The following is a 23,930-nucleotide window of genomic DNA, read 5'->3' as shown; positions in this document are numbered from 1 at the left end:
AAATTCACTGAAATGGAATAGCTGGATTAAAGGGCATGGTCATTCGCATGCGTCATCTGATATACACTGCCACACTGCCCTCTAGAAAGGCTCAGAACTCGTTTATTCCTCCACAGCGGTGGGTCATCGAGTGCTATTTCTCCACACCTTAGTCAACACTGGCTACTGCCGTTTTTAAAAATTCCCACCAACTTGACAGGTAAAAGATGGTATTTCATTATTATTCCAATTTGCATTTTTGGGACAACTATTGAAGACCCTTTACTGACAGGTGCTTATAATTTGCTTTTGAAACAAAAAATCAGGTAGTAAAGTTTTATTACAAATTAAAAATGAGGTTCTTAACTTGACCAGGTATGAAACAATTAAAAAACCTTTAAAGATGTGTTGAGAAAACCAGGCTTTTAAAAAACATGTTTGTCTTTACCTAAAAATTATAAATGCAGGTAAAAATTATAAATAAGACAAAAAATTCACACACTGTAGAGACAGTGAAGATAGTTGTGTCAGTTATTTGGTCAGTGGGCAAAAAGCAAGCACTTGATTTCTTTGGCTCCAATCTTTGGTTCATTTTATTGCTGGAATTTCGTATTTATTTCTTCTTGTTAGATGACTAAACCAGACGATGATACTAATTTGCATTTAAAAAATTATTTTCCAGTTGAATGCTCTCTACATATTAATAGGTTATTTGTGTTTCTTCTGTCTGTGAACTGCTTAGCCAAGTCATTAGTCCCTTTTCAGTCAGTTATTAGTTTCCTCTTTCTTTTGTAAAGTGTTCTACCGGCAATAGGAATAAACTGTTTCTGCTACTTTACCTTTTGCACGAGACTGACTTTCTGGGCCTGGAGGGCCTCGTCCATCAAAGCTGTCTCTGTACCGGTCAAAGTAAGAATCATCCTTTCTCCTGCAATAGTCATCCATTCGCAGGTATCGGTCATAAGAGCTCTCCCTCCTGTAAAGTTGAAGACATTTGCACAAAATTAAAACTCTCCTTCCTATCCTGCAAAAATCAGATACAGAGAATTCTTCAAGACCCAGTCCACAGTGAGGAAGTAGGCACAGCAAGGCACAGAATTTGGGGATTAGACAAACGAGGTTTGAACAGGCATACCTTGAAAATATTGCGGGTTCAGATCTAGACCACCAATAAAGCAAGTATCGCAATAAAGTGAGTCATGATCTTTTTGCTGGTGGAGAGTCTTGCCTTCAATTTGTAAAAATCACAACATCTGTGAAGCGCAATAAAGCGAGATATGCCTGTATCTGGGACTCACTGCTTATCAGCTCTGCAGCTGCGCCTGAGTCAACCTGCCTTGCAAAATGACTGGGAGGAGATACGGAAAGCTCTCAGCATGGGTCCTGGCATAAAGTAAACACAAAATAACTGGTAGCAATTACTGGTATCGGTTTTGAGGAAACATTCCATGCTGCCCTTCCCCCGTCCCTGTGCTTTTTAAAAATTAGTTTAAAAATATATGTAATTTTTCATTACCCTGAACGTAACTCAGAACACAAACTCTACGCTCATTAAGCAGGAACTCTTCGTCCCCCATCCTCGCCCGCAACCTCTAATCTACTTTCAGTCTCTGTGAATTTGCCTTTTCTAGATATTTTATGTAAGTGGAACTGTACAATATTTGTCTTCTGTGTCTGTCTGGCTTCTTTCACTTGGCATAATGTTTTCAAGGTCCATCCATGTTGTAGGTGTCAGAATCACCTTCTTTTTATGGCTGAATAATATTCTACTGTATGGATATATCAGTTTTTATCCATTCAATCTACTGATGGACATTTAAGTTGTGTCCACCTTTAGGCTAGTGGGAACAGTGCCGTTAGGCACATTCACATACAAGTACCTGTTTGCACCCCTCTTTTCAATTCCTTTGGGTATACTCAGGGGTGGCACTGATGGCTCACAGTGGTTCTACTGTGTTTAACTTTTTGAGGAGCTGCCAAAATGTTTTCCATAGTGGCCACACTATTTTACATTCCTACCAGTTCTCTACACGTCACCAACATTTGCTATTTTCTGTTCTCTTAAAAAAAAAAAAATGAGTTGTAGCCATCCTAGTAGGTATGAAGTGATAGCTCACTGTGGTTTTGATTTGCTTTGCACTGATGATTAAAGATGTCCAACCTCTTTTCCCGTGTTTACTGGTCATTTGTGTATCTGCCCTGTGCCTTTGCACTGCGAAAACAACTGGGACTCCATCTTTTTTCCATTTGTACAATGTTGCCTTTCATAGTCCACCGGGAGAGACCCAGATTCATTTGTTAAGCATAATTCATCAAACACTCACATTCAGTAAATACTTATTGAACAGTGTATCTACCACTTGATAGATACTGGAAACAGAAGGCTGATAAAGTCACTGCCCTGCAGAGTTTCCCATTAGTTCAGCAGAACACACACAAAATACAAGCAGGAGGCCGTATCTGTACCTGTACATGGGATCTCGGGAGTCTCGCATCTCTCTGTATCTGTCGTACATGGGGTCCCGGTGATCTCGAAAATCTCTAGTGTCTCTTAGATCACGGAAGTCTCTAAGATCCCTCATGTCCCGAGCGTCGCGCATGCTTCTGCTGTCTCTGTGATCACGGACATCTCTGCTGTCTCTGTGGTCCCGCAGGTCTCGGGGGTCTCGCATGTCTCTGCTGTCCCGGGCATCCCGGCCATTTCTGCCATCCCTGGGCTCTCTCCTCGGACTGCCTCGAATGGGGGATCGGTCACGCCTTGTATCTCGACTGTCTCCAAAGCCATACGGGTCTCTGTGGGAGGTAGCAAGAAGAGGCTAAGACAAAGACATGTAAGGGAGTTAACCCTTCAGCTCTTTATTGGAGGAAGCCCCCTCCCTCCAAGCGTTTTTTCTCTAAAACCTGGCAACCAAACAGTGAGAACATGACTAAAATTTTAAGGCCAGTCACCCATCTGGTCGGCAAATAAAGATTAGAAAGTTCTAGACTCTCAAAAGGTTAGGACAACGGAAGAAGGCATGACCAGAAGCCAAAGGTTTTGCCTGGGGCCATAGTGTTTATCAGGCTTCAGGGAAGAGGTAATTCAGTAATCCTTATGCCAAACGATCTCAGTCTCAACCGGTTTCACAGTGAAAGCACCTTTCCCCTAGAACCTATTTCTCCCACAAGACTTATTTGAAAGAGATTTTACAAGGGGGAAAAAGCTGAGGGGACATAGTTAAGGGGGCAAGACTCGGGAAGAAAAAAAAAAAGAGCAAATGGCATAATGTCACACAAAGTAATGGTGATCAAAGGACTTGTCCTTAAAATGCAGAAAACTTCACTTAAAATACCTAGCAGGATAATCCAATTAAGAGAAAATGGAAAAGTACAATACAACACACACAGAAAGGTATAAAGAACACTCAGTTTCTGTCTTCTCAACACAGTTACTGAGTAAGTCTCTCTCAGTCTGAGGTTTATGAAGAACCTGGGTCCTTTTTGCCATGGTTTGTTTTTCTAAACAGTGAAGTCCCAGATATATGTTGGGCCTGCTGACTCAGTTGTCTTCATGAGACATTCCGCTCCACTGGAAACTCCACCTCAACATTATCCAACACTAAACTTCTCACTCAAGCCACTAGTCGGATTCCTGACTTTGTCACTGCTGCCAAAAATCATCTTCCCACTTACCAAGGTTTACGTTCTTGAAAGTTAACTTTGAGTCTTCCTTCCCTGTCCCCATTAAATCACTTGAATCCTATTCCTTTTTCCCTTATTGGATTGGTTCAATCCAAACCCTATTTCTATGCTGCCACCAAGTTTCCAAAAAACAAAACCAACAAAAACCAACCTTTCAGATTTCAAGGAATTCAACACATGAACACCAGATTAACCACCTAAGTTACCACCTGTTCCCAACTGCAGCTTGACTATCACACTTCTGGGCACCCCTCCCTAACAAATCTGGCCCCATTTCCAACTATTACCGCTCCTCCATTTCCTGATTCAAATTCCTGCGTTCTACTTAAGCTGTTCTTATGACTTAACTCAACACGACATAACTACCTCAGTGTTTCTGTTCATATGGTTTTTTGACCTGGAATGTTTTTCCTGCACTAATCCAGGTATCACCCAATCCTCACAGGCAAGTTCATATCCCGTCCCCGAAGAAACCATCTCTAACCTCCCTCGTAACTGCTGGTCTCTCCTCCTGCTCAATCAACTCTTCGAGCACTTAGATTTTCTGTTACTCCTCTTGACCTGGTTCTTTCCCTTTTACACTCATGTCTTCCTGTGTGGCCCACGTTAAGTGTTGCCTCCTCTGTACAACCTGCCTTGAACTCTTGGTCTTCCCAGCAAACACGCTCCTCCTCCGGTCCTTTTCATCTCAGTAAACGCCACGTCCACCTATTCAGTTACTCAGGCCAGGAAGCTGGATGTCATCCTTTCCGTAAAGCCCTATCCACTCTTCCAATCACATTTCCAACTTCCGTTTATTCTGGCTCTGAAATTGATCTCCATTCTGTCCACATTTCTTTACCTCTATCAGTATCACTGAAGGTCAACCCATAATCATCCGTCCCTAAAACCACAGCAAGAGCCTTCTGAAGTAGTTTTCCCACTTCTGTGTGCGCCTCTTTTCTACCCTTCACTGGTTCCCAAAGCACTTAGAATTCAATCAAAAATCTCTAGTAAGGTTAGTAAGACCCCAGATGGTCTTGGCTCCCGTCTTCTCCAACCCTGTCTCACCTTTTCCCTAGTGTTCCGCTCTCTTTCCAGAACTAGTTCCAGCTAGAAGCAGCCAAGGTTTTTTCCTGATGCCTTTACTTGAGCAGCAGGCACAGGCATCCTCACTTTCCATGTAAATAGCTCGCTCCCCGATTCCATTAGTTTAAAAGTTTCTCTTCTGTCCCTGGCCATATCCTCTCACAGCACTGTTTTTCCTTGTTGTTTACCAGTTTGACCTATTTGTTTGTCTGTCTGCCTTACTCGACTGCAAGTCCATGAGGGCAAGAACTGTCATTTGATTCTCCACTATAAACCCCACTATATCTGGCATGCAGATGCCCCACGAATACTTGAATGAATGTTGCTTGTACATATTTCAATTACTGCCCTTATCACACTGTTCTGTAATTATGTTTACATGGCCTCTCTACTAAACAGTAGAAGGCTTTGTATCCCTAGAACACAGCATGGAGTTCAGGAAATGTTTAATGAATTGTTCAGCTAAACTGTAAGCCTCCCAAGAGCAGGAACCTTTTGGTTATACTTCTGTCATCTAACATGATTACACGTATGAGGCATTCATCATGAGGCCATCAGTTTGGTAGAAAACCTCAATTTCACTTCATCCACATGGACCAGCGAAAACAATTTAAATGTCAATTCTGCTTCTATGAAAAATCCTTGTCATGTATCTTAAAGCTTACAACTACTACTGTTTTGTGGGAGCAAACATAGGAGAAACCAGGGAGTTTAAATGAGGACAGCTAAACATTTTTCAAATTAGAATAAAGTACAGGCTAATTATCAAGATTCTTACTTCAATTTTTCTTATTATGTCATATAATCCTCCTAACATGTGTAACATCTGATACAGAGCACAATGTGGGCAAACACTCAGAATCCGATGGGAAGGGACAACTGTAAAGTATTTTTGGATTAATGATCGGCAGACAAAGCTGCCTTGGGGAGCAGTTAGGAGTCATTAGAGGTGGAATCAGATTTCAAGTGTTCTTGGCAATCAGCGCTGAGAGATATCATGAGACCACAGACCACACACAAAGCCTTTCATTGGCTGGTGGGAAGGGGATGGGGATGCAGGTAAGAATACCAGTCAGAGCATGTTACTCACAGCCTTAGGGTAACTATAAGCGCCACATTTGGTTCTTATTCTTTTGAATCCACTGAAATACCTTACTTACCTGTCAGAGCTCACCCCTGGAGATTGACCAATACCCTAAATTCCCAAAGCCTGGGTTCATGCTTCCAGTTTGAGAAGGCAAGCACTCCCCCCTTCCCTCAGTGAATCTGAAGTCCATGTGCAGTAAAAATGTAGAAGAGCTATTCACAAGGGGGAAAAGAACCAAAGGAGTGGTGGAAGTAGGGACAGAGAAGACAATCATTTTCTAAAATGAAAAGGCAAAGCTTTTTTCCATTCTCCAAAAGATGAGCAGTATGGCAGACTGCTGTTCTTCTGAAGACAAGAACCAAACAAAACACCCTTTAAGGTCACTTGAGGACCCACACAAAGAACTCTCCCCAGACGAAAGGGCTCCAAGGGCTCCTCCTGCTGGCCCCAACATCTTTCTCAAAGCAAGAACCAGCTAACAAAAGGGTGGTACAGTGCGCAGGAGTCAGAGTGCCTCCGGGAGAAGCCTGCCGAGTGAGATGCTCGACCTCAGATAACAAGTGGGATAGAAGGAAGTTTCTGGACACAGTAAGGTTCAGTGTCATCCCATGGCACCAGAGATGTTTTACTGGAGACCATAGGCAGTGTACCCTCAGGTACCAGGTCACTAGAGGCTGAAAAGAAACTGAACAGTGTGGTTAAATCAATTTCAGCACTGGAGTTCACGAACTGAAGGCAGGTGACAAACGCTACTAAAATCGTTATATATTCCTCTATTCAGCAGGGGAAAAGCAGTCAAATGCTCTTGGCCTTGAGAGAAATCAAGCCATGTCATTTGGAAACATTCGCGAGGTAAGGGAGGAACGGGTGAAGGGAACAGCATGGCTCAGGTGGCCCGTGCCGCGCTTCTGGTAGCAGTGCTTCTCTTCCTGGGGACGAGAGGGATGCGGGAAGCACCACTCATCCGAGCCTGCACAGTAAGAACCGAGAGACGATCAGCTTGAAGACTGTGACAGACGCTGAGCTTGTCTTCGGCCAGAGGCTGAAACCTCAAGCTCAGGATGGCGTTCTTTGGCCTCGGCTGTACAGAAGGTCAGAGAAGAAGGCCTCTGTCTTTTTCTTTGTTAGCATCTCCTTTCTGTTCAATGGAATAGTTTCCTTGGGCGGGCCAGCCTTTTTTTTTTCTTCTGAAAAAAAAAATCCTTCATCAGCTCTTCGTACTTCTGTTCTGTCACAGATACTGTCCACAAATATAATTATCTAAATGGCTGGCTGCTGTGTGATGCTGATTCCCCACCACGATGGCTCCACGCTACTGCCAGGAACAGAGACAACGTATTTGTGCAGAATTTTGCCCTTAGGTCCAGGTAGGCTATTGGATGCAATGAGACAGCACACCTCCCAAATCCAAATGTTGTAAGTGCTCGTGTTTCTCCCTAGGAAGCACGCTGATGATTTTCTCAAGCACAAATATGACTTTTCTTGTTGCCAGAGGTGGCACTTGCTGAGAACTGACGGCGCTTCTTCAGTGTAAGTGCAGAGGTAATCACAGCCTGGAATCTGTCATTGCGAGGCCCACTTGGAGCTAGGGCTGTCTCACACCCAAGGAACAAGCAGTTATCAGGAGTGAACACCGTGGATAGGCAGAAATCCTCCCAGGCCGTGGAAGAACGTGTCCACAGGTAGGTCATTTCTGATGAACCTGGAGGACTTTCACCAAAGAGGCACCAGGCCCAATATCCTTAACAAAAATATGGGGAAAAGTTTCTGCAGAGCTTTTGACGTAGACCAGTTAATTGTATTTGCTCTTCCTTAGGTCATATGGAAAGGGTGAGGAAGTACAGTGTCACTTGGAGTGCCACGGCTGTGTCGGGGTGTGCTCCAAGGTTTGGACTGCCAAGCTGCTGAGCTACAGATGGAAAGTGAGAACATCTGAGACACAACCAGACTCACCGTCCAGTCTTTGAGGGACTAATGCCTCGCGCCAATGCCAGTCAACTTGCTCGGTAACTATGCAGTATACGCAAAGGAGTAACACGAAGTGGTCCAAGGGGTAAGTGATGAAAATGCAGGTGGAAATTGGATCCAAAGCAGGGATCTCTGATGCAGAGTTCTGGGCTTGGCTGGGCCAATGTTGTCAGAACTACACACTGACAGCTGGAGCCATGGGGGAGGCACATTACTGGACAGAGAGCAATGCCAGCAGAACTGTGGCTTCTAGAGACATTTGAAGAGGTGATAATCCTGTGAAAACTCCCCAAGATACCTAGGTGTTTTGACACTCAAGGTTCAAGTCCAGTAAAACGAGGTGTTACAAAGGTCTTGCCAGCATGCTTAGGAACAGTTTAAAAGTAGCAGCACTGAACACATAAAACTTAAGGGAAATATTTGCCATAGGTACAGTGTTTTTTGGTCCCTCCCCCGCCCCCTGTGAAAATGTATTTCCTATGGCTGGGGGGCACATCAAATGATGAGGTTGCCCAATGAAGGCAGTTTGGTTGTTGTCAACATACTGGTGCGTTTGGAATGACTTCAAGGCTTTGACTGGAGGGCATGTCCCCAGAGGGTGTGACGTCGTTTTCACCCTCAGAGACACCACTGGCCCCTTCCAGGCTCCCCAGGCACCCATCCTGCCTCCTTACTGAATCTCACTTCTGCCCTCTTGGTGTGTCTTAAGAGACAACGCACGAGCAGGGCAATGCCCAGAACGTTAATGTTGTTTTAAATGCCATGCGCAATCTGTCTGCTTTTAGGGTTTGAACATTTTTATTTTTAAAGGGAGAAAAACTGGGACTCTTTGCTTAGGTTTCAGATGGGGCTCAGAACAGGTTTTACTAAATGTGAACACTGCTCTTCCCTGGACCTTATTAAGCATGACTGTCTGAAACGTCATCATGTTAAACAACATGCTGAGGAAGCCCGTTAGGGACCTATCACCCCGGGGAAGACTGATTCTGAGTGGAATTTCAATTAGCCTAGCTGTCCCCTGACTGCAAATAAAGCAGGAAGTCACTGCCCAACCCACATCCCAAACAACCTCCTTTTAGAATTTATTTCTGAGGAAAGCGGTATTTTAAAAGGTATATAAAAGTGACCTATTTTTATATATCTGGTAGGGAGAACATTTTAAAAGGCCCCTACAATGTTGTTTGGATGTTTTTTTGTTTTTTGGGGGGAGGGGCGTATTACTAAAAAAAGAAAAAAAGGCATAAAGCTATTTCTTCCAGTACAGATGAAATCATGGAGTTGCATTTTAGGTTGGGATGGAATTAATCTTTTAAACTTAATGCCCTGGCAATGGCTATGTTGGATTCCAGGGGACATGGTTATTTCCCCAACACTGCCAATGTTTGCTGAAAACTACAATCAATCGGGAATGTTAAAAGCATTTGGTTAAGTACCATTAATAGGATGATACAAAATATTCTTAATTCATAGCACAAATGGAACTACTCTGTATTCTGCAAGGTGCCCCCTTTTTTGTCTGCACAACACACAGACATTATCAAGATCATAAGCATCATGGGCACTACAGAGTCGGGGGAGAACTTTACCAATGGAGTCAGTGTGTTTACAGTGACCAGTGCTACACTCCTGGTACGCTACCTACTTCAGAAACACACGTTAGAGCTCCTTGGCTATTGGACACACACCGTATCTCCTTCCGTATCATCTGGCAACCACAGATTCCAATGGGAGTCCATAGTTCCGACCATGAGACGCAAACTCTAAGCTACCTGCATTTCATGTTTATTGGTGCAATGAGGTGCAATCCAGATGGGACTGTCCAACATCTGCAGCGTGGCTAGATGCAGCATAATGGAAGCAGGTATTGTACGGAACTGCTGAAGTTCTACAGGGTTTGTGTTCTTCAGGACATTCACACATGCTCACAAAATCCATCAACAAAGTACGGACCTGCAAGCTGCAGGCATTCCTTACGATGTTGGGAGAACAGACAGAACACAGTGCATAGCCCACGTCTGTAGTGAGGCCAGGCGTCCCCCGACAGCTAGCTGTAGTGGAGTGTCAGATTCAACTCCTCTGCGCAGGCAGAGTGCCCACAGAATCCAACTGTGATCGGCAGCAGGACCTGGCCCGAGTCTGCAGATTCCACATTTGTAACCTATTCCTGGGAGCACAGAAAATGCACACCCTTCACATTTAGCGGGGGCATAGACACCAAACATACAGCAGCCATTCTTTCTTATAAGTAGGTAAAACATAGGTGTTTTTGTCCAAAAGCAGGATAGCTGTATGTTATGTTAAGTGCTCCCAGGATACCCGTGGAGCTCCCCGTATAGACTAGGGTTCACTGTACTCAGCAGTGCCCGTTCATTGCAGGAAATATACTTTACTGTGGTAGGTAGTTTCCGTATGTAGTTTACTGCGGCAAGCTGGCATTTTCACTTAGGGACAAAGGCAAAATCCATTCTAAGTATCCACTTGGGCCATGAAGAGACACCAGATATGAAACATATCATATCTGTCTTCATTCCACACAAAACTGCACACTGCATCCACCTGTGTACTGTTATGGGGCCACTCTGTACACAACACACTCATCTTTGGTGGACATGGTAACACTAATAAGGCTCTTCTTTGAGAGAAGGGGCCGACCCAATGCCTGTCTCCAGGGCCCACATCAGGACTATCTTGTGTGTACACTGCAAGAAAGACTATGTTGGGGAGATGCCTTCATTTCCAGGAAAGCTAAGAAAAAGGGAGACTTTTGAGAGGTGGGGTGTTTTTGCCCTTTTTATTTCCCCTCGGCAGGTAACCCAAGCATGCGAGCAAACGGGATCTGCAGCACAGGCACAGCAGCCATCTCTCAAGCAGCAGTTTACTTTCCGTAAACCTGGGTTATCATCTGGACTGGCAGCCATTTGGAATGAAGAGTCGAATCTCTGCTGCCCGCTGCCACGTGGCAGGCACGCGCCAGCGACCCCGGGGCACGCCTGCTGTGGAGGCTCCCGGTGAGCGCGAGCTGGCACACACAGAGGTCTATCCTCTTCCAATCGCCTGCAACTCACGTTGCAAGCTGAACTTGTTGGGTTTGCCACTCAAAACACAAAGCTTCCTCTGTATCTCCTGAGGTATGTGTAACAAAAGCAGCAAGGCCATTCACACATGGTTCATGTTCTTATTGTTTGCTTGAGCGTTTCTGATGTGTTGGGGGGAAGAAAAGACCCCTGATGTACGAAGCTGGGCTTAACTCCCCAGAGCCCAACTCTCCCAAGGAAACTCACTGCTTCAGGGTACTTTACCTGCGTGTGGGACTGGGTCTGGATGGAGCCGCATTCATACTTCTTCTTTCCGCTGCCTTATTAATATCTGAAAAGAATAATCAACCCATCTGTTCAATGCTACGGAATAAAAACAATATCATCAGCACATTTCAAATGAAAGCAACAACAAAAAAACTACAATGACAACCAGATGGTGTAAGAAAATCCATTCAGCAGACACACTGTCACTTGGGCAATTTTTATTAAGTTACGGCAGTACATTGTTATGGCTTGGTGAGGAGCGTCCCTCCGTTTTCTAGTGAACACATAATTCGTGTAAAACGGATTATTATGTCAATGCTTTAACACTCCGCCAAGCTCTAAACCTAACACTTGCCCCCTCCAAAAGGGAAAAAGGTTGTCTTCTAAACTCTTGGAGAGCCAGCTGTTAAGATTCTTTTTTGAGGGTAGAAGAGTGGGCGGAAGGTAAGGGGAGACAGTGTTAAAAAAAAGCAAAGGCAAATAATTCTATTTTATGTTAAAAAGTAAGAGGTGGACTCCATTGTCTTAAAACCTCCAATATTCCATGAAGCAGGGCCTCCTTTTAGTGTGCCTTGTATTGTATTCCATTGGACAGAATCTTCCAGAATGAGACGTAGGAAAGAAATGGATTAATTGTTTTTTAAAACGAAGTATATGACATGTTAACATTTACAACCCTCACAGGTAAGTACCTAAGAGTAAGAACTGGCATTTGGTATAGTAGGATTGGGTAATAAAAACACTCCTCATAAGAAGTTTTCATTAGAGAAGCCTGGCGTACACAACTAGGTAAGGCAGAACAGTGGAACCGTACAAAACTTACAGAAAAGCCAATTTGTGAAGTTAAAGCCTGCTTGCTGAAGACAAAACAAACCAGCTTTGTAAAAACTGCAGTGAATACAAAGACACCCTGTACAAATAAGAATTGACGTATCTAAAGAAATGTGATCATCTATGCCCAAAGATAACACCTGATCATTTTATATGACTTAAAGATACATGAATGCATTAAAAATTTCATACTTCAGTTGAGAGAAATAAAACTGCTTCCTGCTGCAGTGCAGTTTTGTTCCCCTTGTTCCGTATTAAGCAAATGATATTGTATCTAATGACATTGAATCGTATTAAGCACTCACATAATTAGAGTGCTTTAAAATAGTAATTATGTATTTAAAAAATTCCAACCAGAGTCCTATCACGTGAAAGACCACAGTAACACCACCAAAACAACTTAACAGGTCTGGTATAGACTTTACCCTGCTACGCTGTCAACTTCTGAGTTCCTGTTCAAGTGATAATGATCTTTAATTCCATTTTAAGTCAGAAGTCTCTTTCTGTTATGCCTAGGAGAAGAATGGCTTTTGACAAAACTGCAAGTTACATAAACCTAAATAGTCAGAGAAGCATATTTTAAGTTGCTTCTTACCTTTTCAATTAAGCAGACAAAAGCTACAGTCCCTCTATTTTTAAACAATTGGAAATATTTTGTATGTGGGACTTGGCCAGTCATATCTGACCATGGCTTTGGTACTTACTACACATGGCACTTTCACAATTTACAACCCTTAAAGTTCACAACCAACTGAATTACGTATTGTATAATGATAGGCCCTATAGGAAATATCTAGTTCTTTTATATATAATTGTGAATATCAATTCATGTTTAGAAGGGCCTACTGACCTAATCTGCTCACTTACTCTGTACTGCTTTCTAATATAGGTGACCACGATTCAGAGAGCATTGTGATATCCTTGATTATTCAAGCAGTGTTCCAAGTATATGTGGAATACACTGGGGGTGGTGGTGGTGCAAAGATTTCTTTCACATAAGTACCATATCTTCCAGCAGGACGCCATTTATTATTATATGGTCTTGTGAATAAAGAACACTCATCTCAACACTTGACTTGACCCGGCTAACATTTAGCTGACAGTACAGAACATATGGCATTACTTGAATTAGTACATTTCTATTAATGCTATATGATTTGCCCTCATCATATGAAAAGGACTATTACACTGCCTAATTCTATCCAGTTCTGTGAGGGCCTACGCATAGGACTGGGGAGACCAAAGTAGTCATATATTAGGTACCTTTGGATCACAACTGCTTCTAGTTAGTTAGAATGAAGGAGGTAAACAGTTGACTTTGAAGCTGGTGAAATTTTCTGGCAATTATTTGAAAGATTATTTAAAAATTCAAGATTATATCTTTAAACCATTTTGATTGTAACTTGCCTCTTAGTATCTATTTTCATTGAGTGCAGAACAATTGTAGTATTTGCATGGTGTGACTTATGCGTCTTCTGCAAACAAGAGAATTCTCAGACTATTTTCTTAAGTTTAGGGGTTAGCAAACTTTTAGTGTGGTTGGTACATCAAATGTTTGTTTATTCACCCCTATTTAAGAGTTCCTTAAACCTCCATCATGGGTGAGATATGGAGAAAATGAGACCTGGACATTTTTGACAGTGTCATCGCCATCCAAGAGGACGGCTCAGACTAAGATAGGGCTTGGGGGTTTTCAGTGAGTTATGAAAACAAAACAGTCATCACCACCAATCCCCATAAACAACAAAATCCTAACATACGTGCACACAGAACTTTTAAAAAACCTATGAGTTCAGAGATACAAGATAGAGAAGCTGCCACAGTACAAATAACTTCAGGGAGCTGATCACAGTATAGCAAAGATTTAGTCAAGAAAGAAACCTTGCCCCATCCCAATTTTTTTGTCACACAATCACATCAATTGAAAACACATCAATTGGAGGGTCATTTGAACAAGTTTCTCTTTGAAAATGCAAATATTGGGACTTGTAAAGGAGGCTTTTGCATGAATTAGTTGAGTAAGATTATTTTCTTCCTAAATCCTTACAGAGATACATAATCCACACCAAGGAAATAGAAACAATATTAATGTAAAGAAGAAGGGACAAAAGATGGGAAGACAATTTGAGGAACTTTCTGAACATCGGGTGACCCATAATTGGGGAGAATTTAATCAAGAGGGCAGTGGCAACTTGGGAGTCTCCAAGGAGAGGAAGAATGCCTCCTGTGGATGGAAGAGGAAGAACTGGTACTTCTTTCTCCTGCTGTATTTTATCCCAGCACAGTCTCTAAGTGCCTCTTCCATCTCAGCTTGGTTGGCGCTTCCATATGTTGTTAGTCGCACGAGCAGTGTGAATACCATTGAAAACCACCCTCACCAAGAGGTGCCTAACCTTGGCCCGAACAGCTATAATTTGCAAGTGGCCTTCTGAGAACAGTTAGAAGCACTTCTCAAATAAGGATTTTTAGACAAGAAAAACAGCACCAACTGAAGGGATTTACATAAAAGGAAAAAAACAACGGAAAATAATCTAGAAAACATGATGTTATACAAGAAGTGGCAGAGCTGTCTTAAATCATAAAAGAACGGGGTAAAGAACTCCTAAAGAAAGACACAATGCCTAATCCACAATTTTACTTTAGACTAATATGCCAAACAAAGTTCACACAATGGTCCTTGGATAATGCTATAAATAAATATGAATGCTTCATTCACAGTACCGAGAACTACTTTCTTCTATCTTTTTAACTGTGTCATCATAAAATAACTCTCTTTACCTTAAAACCAATTGTTTATACTCCAGGCTATTGCAATGGAAAACAATGAGGGCTATTCTGAACAAGTGCAGTATGAGCCACAGCACCTACTGGCAGAACCCCCATTGGCTGTTGAAAGAATCCAGAAGCCAGTACAATTTCAATAAGTGCTTACAAATGAAATAAAACTCCCCAAAAGGCTTAGCTGAAAAACAACTAACAATCAGGTATTATATCGGAAATAAATAATGATAAAGATGACACTTGGAAAAGCACACTGACAAGACAGTGGATATCACACATTAAACTCCCAAAACTGGGAGGGGAAAAGAACAGGACTTCTCACTTAAACTCTATTTATGAAGATGCTTTGATGGTACTGTAACATCAGGGACACTGTAACAAGTTATACTGTAACTAGTCAGGGACAAGAGAACGCTCTGCTTTAACCTTTAAGCTCACTTTGAAAACTACGCATTCCCTCATATTTGATCATGGTTCATTCTAATTAAAATAATTATTATATTTTTAACCGTATGAGGATATTATTCCTGGGAACAGAAATGGGGGAAACAATGGTAGCTTACATATACAGAATGCTTACTCTGTCCCAGAGCCTGTACTAAGAACCTGCACGTGCATTCTCTCATTCAATCCTTTCTACAACTCTTGGAGTTCAGTATTGTTATGATCTCTATTTTGCAAAAGAGGAAACCTTGAGGTTTTGAGAAATTGACTTATCTGAGGTCCCCCAATGATCAGGAGGCAGAGCTAGGACTCTGAGCCAGGTTTGTCTGACACCAGAGGGCTTAAACATTGTGTTATGCTGCCTCCAACAGGGAGTGCAAAGACAGTTTGCATTTTACACACACTTGCTAGGACTCCCTGATGAAATACTGATGGAACCTGGAAAAGGCCCACTCTATGCTAGGCACTCTGATGGTTCAAGTGCCCCAGACACCCAAGAGGGTAGGACCTACCTATTCAATTACTACTTCAATTTCTATCACCTCAAATGTTTCTGGCTTTTGCTACTGACATTCTATTCACTTCAACTCTTCAGACAAAAATTCTCTTATCAAAATTTTATTTCCTGCACTTTTTACTTCTTTTGAGGAAAAAGCACTTGGCTGGTATCAGCAAATATGAGTTCTAGTCCTACTTGGGGAGAGGGGAGGATTGGATTTAGTCAAGTCACTTGACTTATCGGAACCTGGTAAGATGAATATTCTACCTGGGTTGGTTATGCTGATTCAAGGAGAAGATCAGCTAAGAGGAAAAAACCTCACTAATTTCGATTCACAAGGTTGAGTTAATCTAAATTAGTAAAAAAGTCTGAGCTACAAAAATGTAAAATACAGGTTTATTTAAAACAGGTAAAATTTCAATGAAATTGTACAAGTGGAGATCCTTCGAAAAGGATTGTTATAATCAGTCATTCCAGCACATGCAGAAGTAAAGGAATGGTGTGCAGGATGTAAGTTAGAAATACTATACGGAAGTGTGATGTAGGGAACAGGAGGGTAGTAGCAGGAAAAGAGAGAGGAACTACAGATGCAAACCTGAGTTAGACTAGATCACAAAAATCTCTGCTATGGAAAAGGAAGAAATTGGTGGCAAGAGGGCCTGGCTAGGAACTGATTAGCGTCTCAGTGAAGCCAAACAATGAAGGCGTAATTACCGTATGTATATTATCCAAAAAAGGGAGGAAGGAGTACTTAAACCTAAGACATTTAAAATACTGCCCATTATAACGTTCTTTAGGATCACTGGTTTGACACTGCAGAAAACAGGTAAGAGAAAGTAATGAAAAGGTTATGATTTTACCTTCGGTAAAGGGATATAAAATGAACTGATGGCCAGAGGAGTCAGTAATGAACAACCAGCAATCTATTAGTTCAACTCACTGTTCAGAAAGAAACAGACAACCAACCACCCTTCCTTATTTTTTCTTGTATTTTTCTTTTAAAAATTTAATTGTAGTTTAAAAAAACACAATTTATCATCTTAATCATTTTTAAACATACTCAGTAGTGTTAAGTAGATTCACATTGTGAAACAGACCTTCAGAACTTTTGCATCTTGCAAAACCCTCTACACCCATTAAACAACTCCCCATTTCCCCGTCATTTATATCTGTGTTCTTTCTATTCTCACATCACATTCCTTTAATGAAGATATACCAGCACCACCTAAGATGGTTAAAAAATCAGATTCCCAGGCCCTGTCTCAAACGTTCAGAATCTTAGGATGAAGCCTCGGGATCTATATTTTACCAAGTTTCTCAGGTGAGTCCTGGCAGGTATTTGGGAACTAATACTCTAGAATCTATTTATCCCTTTAGTGTATACATCACATGTACTTAGGTCTTCTATTCAGAAATCTCTCTAAACTCCTGTGTTCAAGGGGAAATACTCATAAACATAATCTGTTACCAAAAAAATATCACAATGGCTAAAATTGGTTAACGTTTAACCCTGGAAAATGACACAGAAAGCATAACCACATGGCTACCTCTGAAGGAAATGGAATCATGAACCCAAGTTTCCATAGTGCAGAAGGTAGTAATAATATTCAATTATAAGGTCAGTCCCCCCCCAGGAGGAGTGTGCAGTGCACCAGTTCTCTTCAATTTCATTTGATCGTTTAAAAAGTATCCTGAAAAAATTTCTTTTTCCAACTATGTATTTGTTTAAAATGGCAGGAAACATATTAACCACTGAGTTTGCCACTTTTTGATAGCATGTTAGCCACTTCTTTGGCTAATAAAGGGCAAACTGTCAACTGAAGTTCTCTCTAAATTCTGCAAACTAGAACTGTCAGTATTTTGCTGGCAGGGGCTACAACTCCCGCTTCTTCTGAGGCATTTTGTTTTCGTATCTACAGGCAAAAAGAGAAAAAGAGCCACACATATAATTTCACATCCACACCATTAAAAGCAAATCTAAATTTAATAAGCAGACCATGGACTCTTGGTAGGTCTGCTTTCTTTGTTCTCAAGAAGGTGAAAGCATCCTACTGAATGGAAGGAATTAAAATATTGAAAACGCCACAGATATTCTAACTATTCCTATTATCTTTAGTTCCAATTATGAAGCCAAAAACATTTTATAAAATTAACATCTTGCTTAATTAAAATGAATCCATTAAGTAAACGCAACCATAAACCAGTTGTCAATTCCTATTAGTAATCTGGGCTGTGAATAGATTACTAGAATCTGCTTTAACCTCTAGTTCCAGTGAAAACTCATTTTCTGAAGTCCTAAATCAGGGGTTCTCAAACTTTAATGTACATAAACACCACAGGGGTGGCTTTTAAAAGGCAGATTCCCTGGCCCCCACCTCCAGAGACCCGTCAGTTGGGAGTGGGGGTCAGGGAGCTGCATTCATGGCTCTGTATTTCCAACAAGCTGTTCCAGTGACTGATGCCATCCTAATGTAAGTTCCCCAAAGGCTGCAAAAGGTTCAGTTACACATTTATAATCTTAAATTTCAAAACTGAATGAAATCATGTTTTCCCTACTTTTTCTTTTGGATATCAAAAATAATTTTTGAAGAGATTAAAAGTAAACTTCTTGTATCATCTCTGACCCTAAATACATGTTATTACTATCTCAATCTCTAATTGCATAATTAAGTATACTCATTTAAAGCCAAATTACTTATAATTTAAAGTTCTCCAAAGCTTGCCCACTAGCTGCAGGGCCAACCAAATCTTCAGCAATTCAATCATTCCACATCCAAAACAGGGGCCCACTCAAGATATTTTAGAGCTAAAGTTGTAAGACCCTCTGCTTTTTAGCTGTTCTCTAATGCAACTTAAGTTGCCTTGACCCTTGCCTAATGTTGTCGGTCTTTATATAGGTCAACAATCATGTTGTTTTGAACACGAAATAAAGGGAAAAGAGTCTTATGGTCTGGAAAGTTTTGATTCTTTGAGGGGAATTATTTTCTTAACATAAAAGTAATTGGTCCACTTGACTATTTAGCTCTTATTTTTTTAGTGATAGGATAAAGAATGAAAATGACCATCCCTATAAATATTCATATCTGGTGGTAATAAAACCACTATTTACAAAGCAGCAGGCATGCTGGTATTATATATGTAGCTGTCAGTGTACTTCATATTTCCCTAATGTGCCGCTGCTTCAGACAGTGGCCTCACCCCGTTCCTTTCATTAATGCCTATCATCAATGAGAGTAACAGAGGGTCATTGCCCTTTTAACTTCTTGACAGTCAACTCTGTCAACGTCTTGACAGTTAACTCTGCTTAAGCTGAATAGTCTAGACGGATGTGTATGCTGTTTACAGGACAAATCTCTTGGCACAAAAAGCTAACTAAGCTTTAAAAGCACTTGTCTCAAAGATACACAGTAATCCTTAGTAAATCACAAGATACAGAAAGGAAACAATATAGCAGAAAGAGTAGTAGGTTTTAGGGAACACTGGTATTTCAATGTTCATAGTGAGATATGCACCATGTTTTCCTCTCCTGGCCATCTATCTACACTGCACATGTTTAGCATGTTAAAGCCGTTGAGAAGTTCTGGAATAAGGACACCGCTTTACCCTCAGACTGCCCCAATTTTGTTTGATGTTGAAATCTTTGCTCTTCAGTAATATCTTGAATACGTTCTAAATACGTTCTACTAAATATGTGATTTGAGTAAGAAATCTAACCTCTTTGAGCCATTATTTCCTCACATGCAAAAAAGATAATATGTCTACTTTATCTCACAAGATGACACCCAGGAGAAAATGAGTTGGTATTTGTAAACCATATGCACTGCTGGTTAAATGTTATCGTTACCACTAAGCGTAATAGTGAGTTTAGACATTTCATTCTTCATGGGAATAAAAAAAAAATAGCTGAAGGGAATAAGATATTAAATATATTTCCTCCAAATGTTTTTTTTATTCTTAAAAGCACAACTAAATTTCAGTAATTCATTCTCACAGTAGTAACAAGCCATACAAGGTACTGCCATCTGCAGGCCATAGAGACAGAAGGTTTGCAATGGTTATTTAAAATGAAGTTTGAAGCCATCAGGCACTTTTCCTCATTAGACTTCTCAAGCCTTTCCAAAAGATGTTTATTCTTAACTTTTGAGCACTGGTAAATGAGGCTCCATTTGTTGAAGTTTTGCAACTGACTCTTGAGCAAAACAAATTCTCATTTCTCCTCTACACAGGACTGCTGTTGAGAAATGTGAAGACAAATGACCTTAACCTTATGTAAATTCTACATGGTGCTCATATCCAAGTAATCCCAAAGAATATACATTTTTTTATATAACCGTTGATGAAAAAAAACCTTGAATGACCTGAGCTTTTTCAGTTACCTTTCAATGAATTAAAGTAAATCTGCTCTCACACATAAAAACAGAGCTTACGAACAGATTACAAATAGAACATACTAGACTATTAGCTCACAAATAAGTTAATTTATCAATGCCTCCTTTAAACACGTGGCGTTCAAGGAGGCCTGGGATACCGAGCAACCCGCAACTAGAAAAATTCCCTCCACGTGCAATATGGTTTCTCCAGCACATTCTGTAAGGAGAATCATTGTTTCTACGTTTTAAGTTAAAAGATTTTGTCAGAGGTTTCAAAGACTATCTGGAGGGTGACAGATGAGCTAAAAGAAAGGCCAAGAAACCGGAATGAAGGAAGAAACTAAGGTTAGCAAATAGCCCACCGATCTCCAATACCCACAATGCACAGTTTGGGCTTTACTGGTTTGAAAAAAAAAATTAACATGAAAGTTAGTTTTCACACCGAGACTGAATCATACAGAAAACATTAAATCTTGAGTTGTCAAAACCCAAAACTGCTCCACCAGCGTTTGCAGAAACAGCTTTTCATGAACTGTCAGGTTCCTCACACACCACAATGCTACACGAAAACTCAGGCGGCACAGCGGGTGCACCTGAGCGGGCAGTTCTTGCAGTTACTTGGGACTATCATGTGTACGTCAATAACGAGAACAGTTTACAACGAGAAAGCTTATAATATTAATTATCCCCGAAGATCCTGGGGCATTTCGTAGAATCTGCTATGCCTCAGGGAACAACTGTGTGCAGAGCGAAAGCCAGAGAAGGACAATTAACCCCACACGCCTTGGGCAGCGTTTCCCAAGGCGTGGAAGGCACAATAATTTCAGGAGGAACAAGGACGCACTGTTTATTTTAATAAATAGGTATTTATTTTTGTAGGAGCATTAGAAAAATAACTGGCTTCCATGAAACGGTTTGTGATTTACGTTTCCACCTTAAACAAATATATGTAAGAAGGGGGGGGGGGAGCGTTTAAAGGGAAAAAATTAACATTTGGTAAATAAACAGCAGTCCAGATGGTACTCAGACACTAAAGGTGCAACGCGAGAGCCTGGAATATGGGGAACGCCGTCCTAAAAAAAGCCCCTGGCCGGTTGTCCCGGAGTGGAAAGTGTCTTGGATGAGGACACAGGAGAGAGCCAGCAGGTGGGGGCGGGGGCTCTGTCGCTAATTTCCGGGGTAACCTCGGCATAGCTTCTTTCCCCGTTCTCTGGGCCCGGGGTCCGCGTCATAAAATGGGTGAGGGTGTCACACGACAAGGAGACGCCTCGAGGGGCCGCGAGGCGGCGGCGATCGGGGACCGCGCTCGGTTCGCCGCACGGCACTGGGAGGCGGCCCGCCACGACCCGGGTTCGAATCCCGACTGCGCCACCGACGCGCTGGGAACCCGCAGGCGAGTGGCCTCATCATTTAGAGAAGGGGACGCAGGGTGTGCAGCCCTCCCCTACAGAGAAGCCGGGAGGGCTACTGTCGGCGATGTGCGCAGAGAGGAGGCTGCGGTGCGGCGCCGCGGGACCTGACCCCACCACCAGCCGCCCGGAATGGCCGGGCCTGAGCCTGACAGGAGCCAGAGGAGGCCGCGCCCCGCACCGGGCATGCGCAGCCCCGCGCGCACCCGGAGAGAGCCCAGGCCGCGGCCGCGGTCGCGCGTTGAGTGGGCCCTCCCGCCTCAGCGTCCCCATCAGGCCCGTGTCCACCTCAACCGCCTGCCCGTCAGACCCACGCCTCGGCGGACGGCCACCGCTTCCCGGCACTCACCGCTACCCGCGCGGCGGGCTCCCGGCCGCTCCTTCGCCTCAGTCCCGCCGCCGCCGCCGCCTCCGCCTCAGCCCACCTGCCCGCCGTAGGACAAAGGCGCCACCAACCGACCGGCGCGGGCACGAGGCAATGGCGGTCAGGGCGGAAAGTGGGGGCAGAGGGCGCGCACGCAGCGGCAGGCGCGGCAATGTCGCAAGAGCGCGCAGGTTTACGGCAGGGCTGAGTTGGGGGTGTCGGTCTCCTTAGCAATGAGGGTGGGAAAGTGGCTCCCCGGCGGCAGTTGAGAACGCGAGGGGTTGCCTAGTAACGGCATCTCCGGCTGGGGTGGGTCCCAAGGCGAGTCTCCCCTCCCCAAAGGGCTTTGCCTTTCTTCTCATTTTCAGAGCGCTTTCCTTTCTCTCTGTGAAAATAGATCATTTAAACCCTAAAATACTTCGATTTAGTCTAGCATGAAAACAAAACCCGAAAACTCTTAGAAGAGTTCATGTATATATATATATATATATATATATATATATATATATATATATATATATATATATATATATATATATACACATTCCTGTAACCTCCGATCACAAGGAACAAAGAGAGCAGAGAGGTAGAGAAAATGTTTTATTTAAATGTACATTTAAATAGGCTATGTAGTATGTACCCTATTAGTTTCACTGACAAGAGGGAAAAGGCTTCGGTGATATAGTCACAGGTTCTTCTTGAGTTGTTTTTCCTGGAACATTCAATGTCAAAAATAAATTTCCCAGAATGTAAATGTTGACTGTGAAGCATGTAAAATGTTGTCTTGTTAATTTAACCTACAGAATATATTTGTCACAGGGAATGGAATGTGCTCACACAATTGTAAATACACCACCGTAGCTAGTGCTAAATGACTCAGGTAGTCTCTCTTATTAGTTAGGAAATAAATGCCTCAGCCCCCATGGGGTCTAGTTTTTCTCCTTGTGAACTGTGCGTGCCAAGTAAAAATGGTGGCTGTAGAATTTGAACAGTAGAGGAAGTCAGATTTCTTTGACATCCATTCATACGTTCACTCCTTCACTCATCGAATGGAATGTTTATCGTACACCTACTAGGTGGCCCTATGATTTATTTTAGACTTACTTGCTAAGCACTATCCTGAACAAATGCAGACCCATCTCTGCTGTCTTGGAGACTGCTGTCTAGTAGAGAGATAGCATTAGGTGAATAATCAAATTCAAGTGTGTAATTGCAAACAGGTAAATACTTGAAGAAATAGGAATGTACTCTATTGTGCACAGTGTGCTCAGTGCCTATGGGAAGATACACTTGGCCTTCAGATCCTTATCACAATTCATCATGGCACCTGGAAAAATGGAAGCTGAGTGGTTTTTTCCACCTCTGCTGAGAGAGCTCCTCGAGGCAGATAGGGACTTCTACTCCCAGAGATTTTTTCATTTACTTTCCTCCAGGTTGTTCACTCACTTTAAGTGAGAATTTTCAGGATTTTGTGGATTCATCTGCTTTCCTGGTAATACCTTTGTGGGGCAGGTTAAGAATCACACTTGACTCAGTTCAGAATCCTCTGTTTCTTTCCTTGGTTACCCCCTATTTGATACTAATGCCATAAAATTGTACCCTTTTTGTCGTTTGGTTGAATTAATTGTCTTAATTTTTGATATCTCTCAATATATTATTATTATTTTTGGTTAGACACGCAGAGACAGAGATTCTGCGACCCAATTTCATCTTGCTGTCTTTACCCATCCAGAAGTTTCACATGATCACTTACTCTTCACAACAACCCCATGAGACAGATATACCCTGTTTCCCCGAAAATAAGACCTAGCCGGACCATCAGCTCTAATGCGTCTTTTGGAGCAAAAATTAATATAAGACCTGGTATTATATTACATTATATTATACTGGGTCTTATAGTAAAATAAGACTGGGTCTTATATTAACTTTTGCTCCAAAAGACACATTAGAGCTGATTGTCCGGCTAGGTCTTATTTTCGGGGAAACACGGTAATATATAAACTTTAAAAATTCCTCCACATTTTAAACATTTATTAAAGTACATAAAATATTATACATACCTTTATACTCACCACTAATGCGTTCCTCCCATCTTCTTCCCTTTCCTTCCCAGAGATAATCACGCTCCTGAACTACATTCCCATGTA

At 42.1% G+C, this 23,930-nt stretch overlaps 1 protein-coding gene across 4 annotated transcripts in view; it reads right to left on the bottom strand.

Moving 5' to 3' along the window:
• NCOA5 (nuclear receptor coactivator 5) overlaps nt 1–21,934 on the bottom strand; it is a 28,184-nt gene extending 6,250 nt beyond the window's left edge. For 2 of the 4 annotated variants that reach the window (XM_074317871.1, XM_019749639.2), the window contains exons 1-4: nt 21,769–21,934; nt 11,083–11,149; nt 2,446–2,772; nt 819–955 (exon numbers count right to left, since the gene is read on the bottom strand). In XM_074317871.1, the coding sequence (XP_074173972.1) occupies nt 819–955; nt 2,446–2,772; nt 11,083–11,120 (502 nt within the window). In that variant the 5' untranslated portion in view covers nt 11,121–11,149; nt 21,769–21,934. The remainder of the gene's footprint in view (nt 1–818; nt 956–2,445; nt 2,773–11,082; nt 11,150–21,768) is intronic. The other 2 variants (XM_019749640.2, XM_074317872.1) reach the window with 2 other exon arrangements.
• Between the last annotated feature and the right edge of the window lie 1,996 nt (nt 21,935–23,930).

Source organism: Rhinolophus sinicus, linkage group LG13, assembly GCF_036562045.2.
Source record: "Rhinolophus sinicus isolate RSC01 linkage group LG13, ASM3656204v1, whole genome shotgun sequence".
Lineage (NCBI taxonomy): Eukaryota > Metazoa > Chordata > Mammalia > Chiroptera > Rhinolophidae > Rhinolophus > Rhinolophus sinicus.
Note: the sequence above shows the minus strand (reverse complement) of the source record. Positions and strands in the feature narration are given on the sequence as shown.